The 16,460-nt window shown below is 43.5% G+C and overlaps 1 protein-coding gene across 4 annotated transcripts in view; it reads left to right on the forward strand.

The window, feature by feature from the left end:
* MIP (major intrinsic protein of lens fiber) overlaps positions 1-16,059 on the forward strand; it is a 153,200-nt gene extending 137,141 nt beyond the window's left edge. For 2 of the 4 annotated variants that reach the window (XM_073663650.1, XM_073663659.1), the window contains exons 4-7: positions 4,868-4,948; positions 12,702-12,866; positions 14,447-14,527; positions 15,241-16,059. In XM_073663650.1, coding sequence (XP_073519751.1) covers positions 4,868-4,948; positions 12,702-12,866; positions 14,447-14,527; positions 15,241-15,426 — 513 coding nt within the window. In that variant the 3' untranslated portion in view covers positions 15,427-16,059. Of the gene's footprint in view, positions 1-4,867; positions 4,949-5,604; positions 6,458-8,715; positions 9,076-12,701; positions 12,867-14,446; positions 14,528-15,240 lie in introns of those variants that run through there. The other 2 variants (XM_073663672.1, XM_073663666.1) reach the window with 2 other exon arrangements.
* The last annotated feature ends 401 nt before the right edge of the window (positions 16,060-16,460 follow it).

Raw genomic sequence — 16,460 nt, forward strand, 5'->3', positions numbered from 1 at the left:
ATTCGCCAGACAAGGATTCAAAATGTCTCTGAGAGCGAAGGGCCATGGGGCTCAACGGGAACCATGGCCTGAGCAAACTGTTACGCTCGCGCCCGGACTGACTGGCGTGAGCGTGATTAGTGATCCCACTGTACCATGAACCGAGGAGTGCCTGGAGGGGCGTAACTAAGTATCAACCCGATCTGACCAAGGTCACACGGCTGCTCAGTCGATTCCCGTGAACCAGGGAGGGACCAGGTGCTACTCCAGGTCAGACCCCGGTCACAGCTGTTGACCCACACCGGGGAATGCAGGAACAGGCAGGTTAGCTGGTATGCAGACAGGTGGGCACTGGCAGGCACGTCTGGTATGACAGCAGGTGGGTACTTAGCAGGCACAGCTGATATGAAGGCAGGTGGGTATTGGCAAGCACGGCTGATATGCAGACAGGTGGGTGCTGACAGGCACGGCTGGAATGCAGACAGGCAGATACTGGCAGGTATGAACGCAGGCTGGATAGGGACCAGTACAGACTGGGACACAGGAACAGAGCCGCAGGTGCGGCGGACCAGCAGAGCAAGACCGCAGGAGCGGCGAACAAGCAGAGCGGAGCAAAACCGCAGGAGCGGTGAACAAGCAGAGCGGAGCAAATCCGCAGGCGCGGTGAACAAGCAGAGCGGAACCGCCGGAGCGGTGAACAAGCAGAGCAGAATAAAACCGCAGGTGCGGTAAACAAGCGGAGCAGAGCAGAACCGCCGGAGCGGTGAACAAGCAGAGCAGAACAGGTTTCGGTGATGGCGAGGAAAGAAAGTTTGTTAGTAATGAAAAGCTCATGGATGTAGGAAAGTTTGTTGCAGACGGAGCGAGCGTTCCATAGAGCTCCTGTTAGTGGGACTGAGAAAGGGGGGCTGGGCGGATGGATATAAGGTTTGAAAGGTTGCGAGAGTTTGTGACATATCGTGGATAGGAGGTGGAAGTGACTGTGGGGATGTGTTGAGGAGGACCAGGATTTGGAGAGATATCGCCAGGAGTCAGAAGGAGCAGGGAAAGTGTTAGCAGGTGGGAGCAGGAGAGGGCATGACATGGCTGTCTGTGTTTGGAGACGCAGAATTGAATGTTGAGGAATAGTTCTGAGGAGGAGTTGAGATGAATGGGGAAGATGAAGGGAGAGATGAACAGTTCCTTGCTAGGAGTAGGGATTAGGGTGTCAATTTATACATAGTGTAAGGCGGCGGTGTTCACACCATGCAGTAACTGAGGCAGTGACAAGTCCAACATAAGCATCTTTTACACCCAGTAATTTACCTCCCTCACCTTTTCTCAAACCTCATATGGCCCTTGCCACTTGGCCATTTACTCTCATCTGTGGGAACCAGTACTAACACCCGATCGCCCTTGTTAAAAGACCTGACTGTGTCTCTTTTATTATATGTGCACCTCTTTGCTGCCTGGGCATCTAACAGATGTTCTTTCACGATGGGCATGACCGCCACGATCCGGTCCTGCATACTAGCCACGTGTTCAATTATACTCCTATGTGGAGTCGGCTCTTGTTCCCACGTCTCTTTGGCTACGTCCAACAGACCCCTAGGGTGTCTGCCGTACAGTAACTCAAAGGGAGAGAACCCTGTGGAAGCCTGGGGTACCTCACAGACGGCAAACATCAAATAGGGTAGCAACATGTCCCAATCCCTTCCGTCCTTAGAAACCACCTTTTTTAACATAGACTTGAGGGTTTTATTGAACCGTTCTACTAGCCCGTCAGTTTGAGGGTGGTACACCGAGGTGCGCAATTGTTTTATTTTTAGCAGTTTGCACAGTTCCCCCGTACCTTGGACATAAAAGGGGTCCCTTGATCCGTCAGGATCTCCTTAGGTAGCCCAAGGCGACAGAACATGGCAAACAGCTCCCGTGCAATCAGTTTCGCCGAGGTGTGGCATAGCGGTACAGCCTCCGGGTACCGGGTAGCATAGTCGACAACCACAAGTATATGTTGGTGGCCACGAGCGGATTTTACAATGTGCCCTACCAAGTCCATTGCAATCCGTTCAAAAGGTACCTCTATCACTAGCAGAGGTACCAATGGGCTACGGAAACTGGTGGTGGGTGTGGTCAGTTGACATTCGGGGCAGGATTCGCAGTACTTTTGGACCTCCGCGTAAATCCCAGGCCAAAAGAACCACTGCAAGATATGTTCTTGCGTCTTTTTAACCCCTAAGTGTCCACCCAGCAGGTGTGTGTGTGCCATCTCCAGTACCACTAACCTCGTCCCTGATTTTGTCTACCCTATAGAGGAACTCACCGTTGACTACCATATGTGGAAATACAATATCTGCACCGGGCTGTTGAGTTACGCCATTTACCTCTAACACCCTTTCCCGTGCCCGAGTCAGGGTGGGATCCTGTAGCTGAGCTGTCCCAAATGTGTCCCGGGACACTTCCAGCTCAGGGATCGATGGGGTCTCCTCGATCTCTCCTGCCAGCAACTCTAGAAGAGACCTATCGGGGTCACACTCTGTCCCTAGGTTGGACACCCCTATGGCAGGTACCCCTGACTCGGGTTCGTCGGGTGCAGCGCCTGTAACAAATTTTACCAGGGGAGAGTGGATTTTGTGTTTCCACAGAGTCCAGAACAGGGGCAAGTCTCTTCCCAACACAGTCCCATAGGGAAGAGTTTTTACCACCCCCACCACATGTTTTATGTCGCCACATGGCATGCACAAAACTGCCTCCGCGGTTGGGTACTCTCGGAGGTCCCCATGGATACACACAACCCCGACTGCCCGTCCACTGCGGATGTCTCCTGCCACCAGCGACCCATGTACCAAAGTCACTAGGCTCCCCAAGTCTAGGAGGGCCTCCGTGGGGTAGCCATTAACTAGTACCTGGCACAATTGGGGTTCACTGTCCGAGGGGTCGGCACTTGCAGTGCAGACGGTCTGGGCGTACATTGAGACCCAGCGGTTATACCCGCAGTCCATGGGCTCCGTAGTCAGGGGGCAGTTAGCAACCACATGTCCTGGCCCCTGACACCGCCAGCACCTAATGGTGGGGGTACTGTTAGTTCTTATGACCGTTTGGGAGAGAACCGGTCTCCTGCTACTCTCACTCCGGGGTACCCCTTCAGCACGGGTACGGTGCTGACTGTCCTCAGCAGAGGGACGCGACCCCTTTCCTGGGTCGGCAGAGATCGGCGTGACAGCCGCGAGGGGGCAGAGTCCCAGATAAAGTCCTGAGTGGCCGAGTAGTGCTCGATCAGGCTGACCACCTGGTCGAGGGTGCCGGGGTCCCCTTGCCCCACCTAACGTTGGATAGCAGCCGGCAGAGTCCTCACCAGCCGGTTGACCACCATTCTCTCCACCATCTGGGCTGGAGTCAAGGACTCAGGCTGGAGCCACCTCTTGACCAGCTGCAAAAGGTCATAAGCCTTCGACCGCGCGGGTCGGGTCTCCACAAAGGCCCATGAAAATACACGCTGAGCCCTCACGTACGTATTGACCCCCAGTCAGGCAAGGATCTCACCTTTGAGCCTCTGGTAGTCCTGGGCGTCCTACCGACTGAGGTTGAAGTAGGCCTTCTGGGCATCGCCGACCAAAAACGGAGCCACCACTTCTGCCCACTGGCCGGCTGGTAGGTTTTCCCGCTCTGCCGTGCGTTCATAGATGGTCAGGAAGGCTTCCACGTCGTCCTCCGGTCCCATCTTCCTCAACGCTGAGCGAACCTTGTCCAGGGTCTCTTGACGTTCCGGGTTCGGCATTGTGGCTGTTTCCCGCAGGGCAGCAATCTGTTGTAGCATCAGTTCATTCGTTTTTTGCTGCCACTGGTACAGTAGCTGCTGCTCCTGATTATGCTGCTGTTCCCGCTCCTGCTGTTGCCGTTGGAGTCTGCCGCTGCTGCTGGGTGAGTACCAACGGCTTTAACAGCTCCTCCATTTTGTCCACGGGGTGGGGCTGAAAGGTGGCAGGCCGGATTGTGGTCATGCAGCTGGCGGTGGGGAATGCCTCAGTCATAATGCCCGCATTCTCCACCAAGCTGTAAGGCGGCGGTGTTCACACCGTGCAGTAACTGAGGTAGTGACTCAAGCAAGTCCAACATAAGCAGCTTTTATTCAGCACTCACGGGTAAAACAGAAAGTCCTCCGGTTCTCAGCCGGGCTAACATAAGTCCATAACAACGGTTGCCGTGGGCAACGGCCGCGCCAGGCCGCTCAGAGCCTGACGGGTGCAGAGCCTTCCCAGTTGTGGGTTCAGCTACTCACAGATCCGCCAAGCTTTCCTGCTATGTTCCTAGCAGGTCACAACACTGAACAACACTAATCCTTAATGCAGGGTTTTTAAAGTACCTGTGGCAAGAGCCACTGGAAAACCCAGGTTGGAGGGAGGAGGCCGCCCAACTGCCTTCCTGTAGCCTCCTCCAAGAAATGAAGGCCCTGCCGGGCTTTACTATTCTGCCTTAGCCAGATAGCCTGACCAGGTCAAATTCATTCGTGCATTGCAGCCGCAGGTGTGTCTGTGACTGCAATGCACTTCAATGGGTTTAATAGGTCTCTGTACACATTCTGGGGGATATATACCGTCCCTCGTATACGATCCCCGTCACTGCCTCACAATAGATTTGTCAAATTATACATAAATTTCTAGGAGGAAACAGAGGGACAGCACAAAACATACTGTAGGTATCAGAAAAAGTGCACGAAAATTGTTATTTTATGGGAAATACAAGTATTTACATTTTAGTAAAGGAGACAGATCCTCTTTATGTATGGTGGTATCAAGCAACACCCAAAAATACTAATTTTTGTATTTTCTATAAAACCAACTTCATCTTTGAGCAGCACTGTCATGAAGTAATTATAAATGTACTTAGTTCCTTCTCTATTTATACCCAGGGACACTTTTCAGGTGGAAGTATGAACCCAGCTAGATCCCTTGGTCCAGCTTTGCTCTCTGGCATTTGGGAGCACCACTGGGTAAGTCAATGCTAATAATAAAGATGATATATATCATATGCTGTATTTTAAATAATAATCTTTATTTTTATATAGCGCCAACATATTCCTCAGTGCTTTACATACATAATCATTGCCGTCCCCATTGGGGCTCACAATCCAAATTCCCTATCAGTATGTCTTTGGAGTGTGAGAGGAAACCCACGCAAACACGGGGTGAACATATAAACTCCTTGCAGATGTTGTCCTTGGTGGGATTTGAACCCAGGACCCCAGCGCTGCTGCAGTGCTAACCACTGAGCCACTGTGCTGCCCGTATATTACATTAATATATTGCTCTTCAGTCATATAGATATGAAGGTATTTATTGTTACCTACTGTGACATTCAGGTGTGAAACTTGTCTGACGTCACCTGCAGCCATATTAGTTGTTAATCTATCCAGATGGCTAAGTAGCAGATTTCTTCGGCCTGGCAACCTCAATGGTTTATCTAATGGTCGTTTTTATTAAACAATTGTCAATGTTAGTTTTCCTGTTAATGCCTGAGTTATCGAAACCCTTTACATTGCATTCTACAGAATAATTATTTTATGCTCCAAGTTAATGTTATTGATTCAGGTTTTTTTTATTAATGTTCAAAACCTCAGAAATTAATTATATTTTTGGTGTCCTGTAGGTGTACTGGATCGGTCCCATTTTGGGTGCCTTCCTTGCAGGGGCTTCCTATGAATTTTTCTTTGCATCTAGCGCATCAAGAGAAAAGCTGGTCGCCTGTCTAACTTGTAAAGATATAGAAATCGTAGAGGCGGCCAGTATCTCTCGTTCTTCCCTTTCCATGGCCACACAAACAGCTGCACGGACAAGACCGACCGAGCAAAAACATGAACAAAATTAACAGAAAATACAATGGGAAGACAGATTTATGTTCAGATTACAGATAACAAAGTCTCAGCAGAGACTGACAGACTACAGAGTACTGTATTAGCCTGAATACATGGTTAAAGTGTTTATTGACATGTTAAATACTATGGTAAATGCATATCTTGGATCATTAAAGGGATTGTTACACTATATACATTATCACCTACACAGGTGACTTGTGTGAATGGAGCCGTAGATGAGCAGTAGTGCACATGGGAAACAATTGCTACATTTAACCTTATGGCACTGAAGGAACAGCTATCTCCATTATAGCCATAGTAGTGAATGGTGAAGAGGTTGAGTATGCACTCTACCACTCTAGTCACACAGGCACTTTGGGACCCCCATTCTCAGGATGGGTCGGATTTGCAGGGGTGTTGGACCCCCAGTGTTCATACATGTATCAGCTATTCTATCAATAGGTGATAAATGTGTTTAGTGGGAATACCCATTTAAGTATGCAAGTGTCTATTTATTTTTATACCACCACTCTTTACTTTGCACATTTCTGTGTAACCCGATTCATTTCATAATAGAATGTATTTGATTCAGTGTTTTCCTTATGTACGTGTCTTTTATATATCTACATGTTGACTTTTAATGGATACAGTGGGAGATAAATTAACAACCAAACTAGTAATAAAGAAATGCATTAAAATTGTAACCTTTTGTTCCACCTATCCTGGTAGGCAAAATAAAATAAAAAATTTGTAGCCACAAGTGCTTTAACTCACTGTGCATATACTAGAACATGATGAGTTAGGGCTTGTTCACACACATTTTTTACGAGGTTTTTTCCCCAAGTGTTTTTGCCCTTGAAAAAACACAGCGTTTTACTGTAGCACAAAAGTGAATGAGATTTCCGAAATCTCTTGCCCACGTTGCTTATTTTTTTCATTACAAATTTGAACCAACTAACATTTTTTCAACTCTGTAGTATGTCAATTCTTTCAGCATTTTTCACGCATTCAAATAAATGGGGGGAAAAAAAATGCATAAAAAATTTGTGTATTTTACTCAGGGTTTTTCCTGCTAACACTCTGGGTTTGTTGCAGAAAAATCTGCTGAAATGCTCAAAGTGTGAACATATCCAAAGGGCTTGTTCACACGCTGTGTTTTTACAGTGCAAGCAAAGTGAATGCGAGTCCTGAAGTTTAATGCACATGCTGTTTGATACTCACCTTCAGATTAGCATACCTCTATAGAATAGGCAGATCCTCCAATAACTCAGTGTAGATCATTGTACTATCAATGAACAGGTTCAGGTATTATTATCTATAGGGAACAACTAATCTGAAATATCAGATTATGTTATAAATCCACACATTACAACTTTTACATCCTATCAATAATTTATAATCCTGAAAAGGGGTTTAGGTGACCCATTTTTGTGATCACTTTGATAATATGTCTAACCAAACTATCAAACTTTGAAAATGTTTTTGTGCTCCCTCTAGTGGAAAATGGAAAACAATGCATTTTTTTTATTATGGGTCAAAATGCTAGTTTTATAGATGATTTATCTCCATGTACCTATACATTTATTTATATTTATGTTTTAGATCTCTGAACTGCTGACAGTGCAGTTTACAGAAAGGGAGATGGATCTGAGTTGAATGAAACATCACACGCAGCAAGTGCTTTTGTTCACGAGGATGCTCGCACAGCGCTTTGCAAACAATCCCAACTGCACATGGGATAATCCCATAGGGGAGCTGTGGATTTAGGATGCCTCCCCCAGACTGAAAGGAGCCAGAGTGAAAAAATTCAGCTGAGATACAAACTGTCAGTGCAATAAAATCAGCTGGAGAGAGTGCCAGCTAGAAATGACAACGTTAATATTAACAACCTCCCTTTATTGTAGTTGACCCCAAGCACAACATTATATGACTACCTTCCACTATATCCTTCATATATGTATATAACAGCTATGTATGTTCACTATTTCTGCAAATATGGTTCACACAAATATGTAATCTGGGGCAGACTTGTCCTGTGCATCATTTTCCACTTAAAATAAACAGAAAAGTAACTAGTGGTAAAAGGCTCACTAGAGATAGTAACATAATTGTAACGTAATTGATATAAGTTTTATTAAGCTTAAAAATAGAGGAAATGAAGATGATTAAAGATGAATAAACATTGGATTAATATGAATGTTAGAAAAATATCCATTGTCAGCCCCGACTGAAGAAAAACAGACATTTTCTCTAATAGCTGTGAATCTTACATTGAGGAGTCATTTTGCATAAAACATTTATCCTCTTTCTCTTCATAAATAGAGATGTAATTTTACCACCCAAATTTATCAAAATGTGTTGTGGCAAAATACATGTATATTATGAACAAGTTATGAGCAAGCATATTTATGCCAGGTGAGCCTAAAAATATCTCTGATCTCACTGTTGTACACAACTGAACAGCAGCACTGATTAATATCTGAGCAAAAATCCCTGCTGTGGCCTTATATTATGTTTTAACCTGAGGGAGGAGACAGCGCACAGGGAAGAGTTAAACACCAGCTCTTTGACATTACCCCTCCTGTCAGGGGGGCGGTTAGTATCTGTATAGGGGGATTAAATATGTCACTGCCTCTGCCCCTTATAAATCCCCCCGCCACTCTATAAACAGGTTGGGGGGGAAGTATCCACAGCAGTTGGGAGTTTGGAGCAGTTACTTTGTCCGTGGCTTTTTTTGGGTTGTTTTTTTTTAACGTTTAGTTTCTCTTTGTAGGTTTAGATTTTTTGTTAACCTTTTTTGCTCTAAAGAAACACTTCCATAAAAAGTTGGGGCATCTCCCAGCAACTCTGTAAATTTGCCCTTGCCCCATTTCTCTCTCCCTGCTCCTTACCTACAACCTGCAATCATGTGGGAATTCCGCTCCTTCTCCTTTTGGAGAGCAGTTTTTGCAGAATTCTTTGCTACCATGTTCTATGTTTTCTTTGGCTTGGGTGCATCTCTAAAGTGGGCTGCTGGGCCAGCTAATGTTTTGCTCATAGCATTATCATTTGGTCTGATTCTGGCGACTATGGTCCAATCTGTTGGCCATGTCAGCGGTGCTCACATTAACCCAGCTGTCACCTTTGCCTTCCTCATTGGCTCCCAGATGTCCCTTTTCCGTGCCATTTTTTACATTGCAGCACAACTGCTGGGAGCGGTGGCTGGAGCTGCTGTTCTGTATGGTGTCACTCCTGCAGCAATCCGTGGCAACATGGCTCTTAACACGGTAAATACTTTTCTAAAAAAATAGGTTTAACAGAGAGTGCTGAATTTCGGCAGTGTTTTCATGTGCAATATTTTAATACAAGGCACTTTTCTTTCTTCTATCTCAAACAGAATGAGTCACAGTACTTAGACTTTGCACAATGTTGGCATCTGTCTGCATCCTATTGAGAAGCTTTAATGCCTACCTCACACATAAACTAAAACATTTTAGATGTACCAGCTGCAGTTAGTCAATATCCCTCTAGTTCGCCATATTATACACACTTGGTTCCAGCAAGCTTTATTGGCATACAACAGAAGTGGATCCTAAGTATTTTTTGTCTTTAACTTTCCAAGTAATAGCTGTTGGATCCATCTGAATTTTATCTGGTAACCAGTATGTGTGTGTGTATATATCTATATACACATACATACATACATATACATACATACACATATACATATGTATGTATGTATACATGTACATATGTGTATATATATATACTGTACATATATATATATACATATAAATCCAGCATAGCTAGCATGGCGCTGTCATAAACTGGGCCGTGAAACAGCTATTTATTTACATGAGGAATGGTGTAGAGAAATGTCAAGGATTCTTGTAGTCACAACTAAACTGAGTAAAGCTTTTTTATATATTTATAATATATATATATATATATATATATATATACTAAGCTGAGAATCTGTAATCCTGTCTGCACTATCACATGTAATGTTGGATGTGTACAATTTATCCTTCAGGTTGCTGCTTACTGCCTCCTCATACCTATTGATGTACAGTAGCGTTCAGTTCCAGAATGTTTATATATTGTGAGGTATCAGCAATCCTTGTAATCTTATTTACTACTACTGTTTAACTGATATGAACTGTGCATAGGTTTCCGTGTATCAGTCAATTTGTTACTTACAACCTAATATTGAATGGATTTTAGTTTTTTTTTTCATTGGGCTAAAAAATGACATCACAAACGGCTCCTGCCGGCGAAGCAGCTACTCTGTCGACTTGACATCACCATAAGCCACAGAATCTCTGGCAGGATAAGTCCGTGACTGCTCTCAGCCAGCAGAGATTGGCGCCGGGCACAACAGGCAGGTAGTTAGTAACTACCTGCCTGTAAGTTCTTAGGCCCATAAGAAAAAATAAAATAGTCTTGGATAACTCCTTTAAGCATATAGTAATATACATTCAGCATTGATAAATTAAAGGAAAGTTTAAGTAATAAATGTATACACTATATTTTTGGTATAAGATAAAATGTGCAGGATTGTGGATCACACCCAGGTTTAGACAACAGTAAATAGGATAAAAAATATTTTATACCATTTAAAACTTTCCTTTACTTTAAGGAAGTAGAGGGAGGGGTGATCTTACTAAGTTTGATGGCCTAGAGTAGAAGATGGGGTCCATATTTTATAGTCAGCTGCATGTACGGTACATAAGCAACTGCTGCAGCAAGTAGATCCTTAGGATCATGCCATGTTGTAAAGGGAATATATCATCAGAAAATAATTCACACTGTCCATTGGGGCTATTTTAGACTCCTACCTCCTGTATTTTCAGCAAGAGTTTTCAGCAGCCTAAGGCCACATTCAGACGCCGTGTTGCACGTATGTGTGGTATCCTTTTTTTTTTATGGATACAAAACGTACCCATTGTAATCTATGCTGCTGTTCACATGTCCGTGCTTTTCACTGGTCGTGTGTCCGTGCAAGAGACATGTCCATTTTTTTCCAGCAGCACAGTTGAAAAGGGCCGATACAAGTCTATGAGTCCGTGAAAAACACGTACAGCACACAAGTGGCATTTGTGTGCCATCTGTGTGCTGTCCGTGTTAAACATTGCAAAGTATAGGAGAAGCTTTGTCATTTATTTATTTCTTTATTCATCAGTAAAAAATACTGATGACACACTGATGGTAATAACAGACACATGGATGACACACAGATGGACAATACTGATGACACTGGTACCATTTTTACACACTCATTAGATGTTTCAATTAAAAATGTAGGGTCTAACTATATTGCTGCTAATGTACATGTTAATTTAAAGTACAAATTACAAATCTAGAATTAAAGTACAAATTTTAATTACATGTAAATCATATAATAATTAACCTTTCTGCCTCACTGCCCAAAGCTCACCAGCATATCTCCTTCACGGTCTGCATTTTCAAAATAATATGATCCGCATAGTACGCCAAAACACTTGTGCCTCTTACTAGTTGGCAGATAGGAGCTTGGATTCACTACTGTCCACATCTGCTCAGCTCCTCCTTCCAACGAGTGTCAGAAAGCTAAACACTTTGTGCACATCAGAATCGGCTTCAATTACTGCCTTTCACTGATCAAACAGAACATTGTCGGGCAGGGAGAGAGAGAATTGCACAGTTATGAATTGCTTCACAGTTCTCACCATGACTGGAGCTGAATGTGATATTCCATATCAGATTCAGCTGCTCTTGCTTCCTTGTACTGATTTGACATTGCAGTCTGGGGCAGGAAGGTAGGGAATTGTGTACCTGCTTAATGAGTGGTGCGCCCGATGGGCCATTTCCATTTCAGACATTTATTGCCAGAAAAGAGAAAAACATAATGCAATAAAAATAGGAATACTGCATACTACTTAGAACTGAACTTTTTAAATGTTCCACCATTGTTGTATTATTTATCCATGATTATGTACTTTCATTTCTTTCTATCAAAATGACAAACTTATCATTTATGGAGGAGATTCACTGTGCCACTTTAGTGTAAATAAAAATGTTAGTTCCGCCAATTTGAATTGGAGTGTTGAAAACATAGCTCAGAGATCCAGTAATGTCCGAGTAGGTAGAATCTTTATCCTAATTATCCGTGGACCCAACGACCAAAACATCTCAATGATATATCAGAAGATAAATTGTTACTTATTAACCCCTTTAACTAAGTTTGATGCTTATTGCCATCACAATGATCTTGTGCCACTGCTCCCACGAGATGATTGGTATGAGGGTGGCTGATATATACCGCTCTGTTCCAGCTGCAACCTCTACTTACAACTGGTGTTTAACACAGGATAGTTATCTGTCCCCTTCCTGTGTCGTTGACCCGGTTGCAATGGGCTGGATGTCAATTTCATTTTAATAGCTAAGCCAATGGCACAAGAGTTCTAGTCCTCTTCCTCTCTGAAGAGGTAATTTGCTAATTTAATTTCCCAAAGGAGCATTGCAAGGCTTAAAAGTCTCCTCACATTGGCATGTCATCAGGAGAAACGGTACCCCTTGGATCCCTGTCAAACGCCTCTCACCCAGCCAAACCAGATCTCACACTTTGCACTTTTATCCTAAGTCATGTGGTGAGGCTTGTTAAAGGGTCAATATTGACTTTTATGATTGCTAATTCCAATAGGTACAACTAGAGTTCTAGTTCTCTTCCTCTCTGAAGAGGTAATTAGCATATTTAATTCTTACCTCTGTCACAGCTGTTGGAGAGACAGATAAGGGGTTTGGATTAGCTATTGAAATGAGCTAACAAACCCATTTTCATCTACTTCCTCCCCTACTACTGCTGAAATAGATGTACAAGTCTGGATAGATTTACAGCCATATTAAAATATTGTTCTTATTTCCTTCTACAAAGCTTCATCCAGGTGTGAGCCTTGGTCAGGCAACAACAGTGGAGATATTTCTCACCCTGCAGTTTGTGCTTTGCATTTTTGCCACCTATGATGAGAGGAGGAATGGACGACTGGGCTCTGTATCTTTGGCTATTGGATTCTCCCTTACCTTGGGACACCTCTTTGGGGTAAGTGGTTGTTGTGAACAATATCTATAGTACTCGAACTATTATTTTACATTTGTAATAAAATTGTTATATCTGACTTGCATTTACATAATCTTCATATCATACTAGGAGGTGAATAACAAGATAGCAACCACACAGATAAAGGGGATTTATAGTTCAACTTTTTGGATAGGCTATCAATAACGAATTGGTGGGCCATGACCCTTGAGACACTCCCCAACGATCAGCTGTTGAAGGTTCGGCGAAGCCAAGCTGTGCTGCTACTAAGTTTACAACTTTCTGATATACGTATGAAGCAACATAAACAATTAAAAAGCAGCAGTGTCCACCCAAGTGCAATGACCCCTATAAACAGCTGATAGTAAGGGGTGTCGAAAATTTGACCTCCACTGAATTGATATTGATGACCTATCCCATACAAATATAAGGTAGATACAGTAATTATTTGCTGTGCAACTGTTACAAATGTTATCTAGAAATTACATTATAACTTATTAATCAGTTACTGATCATATTTTTTTATCCCTCAGGCTACAAAAGTAGCTTTAATAAAAGCATTTTTTTTGCTGTGGTTTTTCCATAAACTTTGGCAAAATCATGATAAAACTGCTACATTTGAACCTTTAACAACATTTCAATGGTGAGTAACGTACCACAAAAAGTACTGATTCAATACTGAGTAATGCTCATTGGCAGTCCAGTGACGCATATTGATTTTTCTTTTTTGTCCATCTTACCTGAGTATTTCTGTCAAGCCGCTACACCGATGACTCTACCCTGTGCTAGTTATTACACTGGTAACCCATCCGCTACAGAGTACAATATAAACTTATCACTCTCACCCACAAAGTTCTCCACAGTTTTGTACTGCCCTACATCTCCTTCCTTATGTCTAACACCCTATCCATGCTCTCTGTCCTGCAACTGATCTAAAACTAACATCCTCCATCATCCGAACCTCCCACTTCTGTCTCAAAGACTTCTCCTGTGCTGCGCCAGTCTTCTGGAATGCACTATCCTAGACAATATGAATAATACTTAGCCGCCACATTTTTAAGTGTGCTATAAAAACACATCTCTGTAGACAAGCCTATCACCTCACTTCACTCATCTAACTCTTCCCTGTTCTTTCTACATTTTACTCATGTCCCTCCTATTCATCTGTCTCTACACCCTCCATGCACCCACTAGCCCTTGATAATTGTACTTAGATACTGGCTGATGACCGGTTATGCTGCTTTATTTGAAAACCCATCATTATTCTAACGATGGCTGGACCATACATGACAAACACTGTTTACCTATTGAGTCCCCCCTATTTCCTTATAGATTGTAAGCTTGCGAGCAGGGCCCTCACTCCTTATGTAACTGTTGAATTGTTACATTATATTGTCTTTATTGTCTGTACATGTCCCCACTTAATTGTAAAGTGCTGCGGAATATGTTGGCGCTATTTAAATAAAATTATTATTCATTATGTCCTCTAAGTTTGGTAATGCTCATTGGCACTCTGAATGCTGGACTGATAAGTGGCTGTAATTTATAAAGGGCCTATTATCTAAAATTTTGTTTCTCTACAGCTTTACTATACTGGAGCCGGTATGAATCCTGCAAGATCATTTGCACCAGCAGTACTGACCAGAAACTTCACCAACCACTGGGTAGGACATGATTAGACATTCATTTAGTTGACATTGTCAATACATTATTAAAGAAGTTGTCTGGTACTTTTTTTTAAATTGCCCAATGTATTCAACATGTGGGCATAACTATATTTGTATATACCTTGTAGTGCTGATAATGCCTGTGAGCGGCGCTATTGGTGGGAGCTCACAGCCATCACGTGACCCCGCGCTGGCGTCACTACAAGTGAGGCGTGACTCAGCGCTGGGGTCCCCGCGGTGGCTGCTGGGTTGTGGGCGGGGTTATTCCCCATGTCACACCCAGCATCCACCTCGCTCTTTCCCAATGAATGGGGAGAGGGAGAGCGCGTAGTGGATGCTGGGTGTGATGCATGGGAAAAACCCCACCCACAACCCAGCAGCGACCGGTGGAACACGGAAGAGGGACCCTCGGCTGCAGCCTGGACTTGTCGTGACGTCAGCGGATGTCAGAGCCGGCTGCAGCCGGGGGTGACGTGATGCCTGTGAGCGGCCAGTGATAGTGCCGCTTACAGGCATTATCTGCAACACAAGGTATTTACAGAGATACTTATGCCCCCATGCTGAATACATTGGGCAACTTAAAAAAAGTACCTGACAACCCCTTTAAGTAAAAATAACATTGCTGGGAAGTTATTATTACTCAGTATTGAGCAAAACCTAAAACATCAGTTCAAAATGCATAATTGTTTATTGCCTCTTACTTGTTACAGGTCTACTGGGTTGGTCCCATCATAGGTGGAGCACTTGGAGGTCTAGTGTACGACTTCATTCTCTTTCCAAGAATGAGAGGGCTTTCCGAGAGACTTTCAATCCTTAAAGGAGCAAGGCCCGCTGAGCCTGAAGGCCAACAAGAAGCAACGGGCGAGCCTATAGAGTTAAAAACACAATCCCTATAAATGAAAAAATGCACAATTACATAGCAGCACACAAGCATCACATATGCACACAATTTGGGCATAGTTAGCGTATTATCCGTCATGGGAAGTGTGTTGGGGGTCGGGTTAAACTTTGAAAGATGTTTCTTTTCTTACCAGGCTGTGGGTATTGTGTTAAGGTATAAACAGGAAGGAACAGTTAATGTGTTTGACTTTCTCATTAAAGTGGAGACGGAAGCAAAGAAAGTGGGGTTGTTTGAAGGGGCCATACAACTCAGGGGCAATTCATATAGCATATATCCCACAGAAGGATGTTTATTGCTTGAACCCAAGGGATATTTTTTCCCAGTCAGAAAAAAATATGTAGCACTTAAGTGGACATTGCATGTTAGTGCATCCCTTAATTGCCAGCTATCGATATCTAACTACCCGTAACAAACATCCCCATCAAACTTTCCACCCACCTTCCTAACTGCGCCTTTGATGCTGCTGTACATCTCAGACAAATTATTTTCTTTATACTGCGTTTTACTTTTTGCTAGTTTAAGGAAATGTTTTCTTTTTGTGTTTTATTTTTTTTATTTGTTTTTTAAGAGGGTGGAGGAAAATGTTTGGCCAAAACCTCTATTATTTTGCAATGAATTCCATTACATATTCTGTAGACATCTTGTAAGAGTGGAGATGTTTCCCACATAACTTATACTTATTATATCCCTCTGTCTGGCATTGTTTTCCCTGAAATCTTAAAGAAAATCTTGATTTCTGGGCATAATACAATTAAAGAAGATGTCTATTACTTTTTATTATCCCCCCAATGTATTCCCCTGGGGCCCATAAGGGTTTTTGTAATTACCTTGCGTTGCAGTTACTGCCTATGAGCGGAGTTATCGCTGGCCGCTCACAGGCATCATGTGACCCGGCACTGATGTTACGTCAAGTGAGGCGTGACATCAGTGACTCGGTCCCCGCAGTGGATGCTGGGTTGTGGACAGGGTTTCCCCGCGCGTCACAACCAGCATCCACCGCGCGCTTTCCCAATGAATGAGGAGAGGGAA

Source organism: Phyllobates terribilis, unplaced genomic scaffold (assembly GCF_046119375.1).
Source record: "Phyllobates terribilis strain yellow unplaced genomic scaffold, ASM4611937v1 Scaffold_2__4_contigs__length_985480577, whole genome shotgun sequence".
In the NCBI taxonomy this organism is placed as follows: Eukaryota; Metazoa; Chordata; class Amphibia; order Anura; family Dendrobatidae; genus Phyllobates; species Phyllobates terribilis.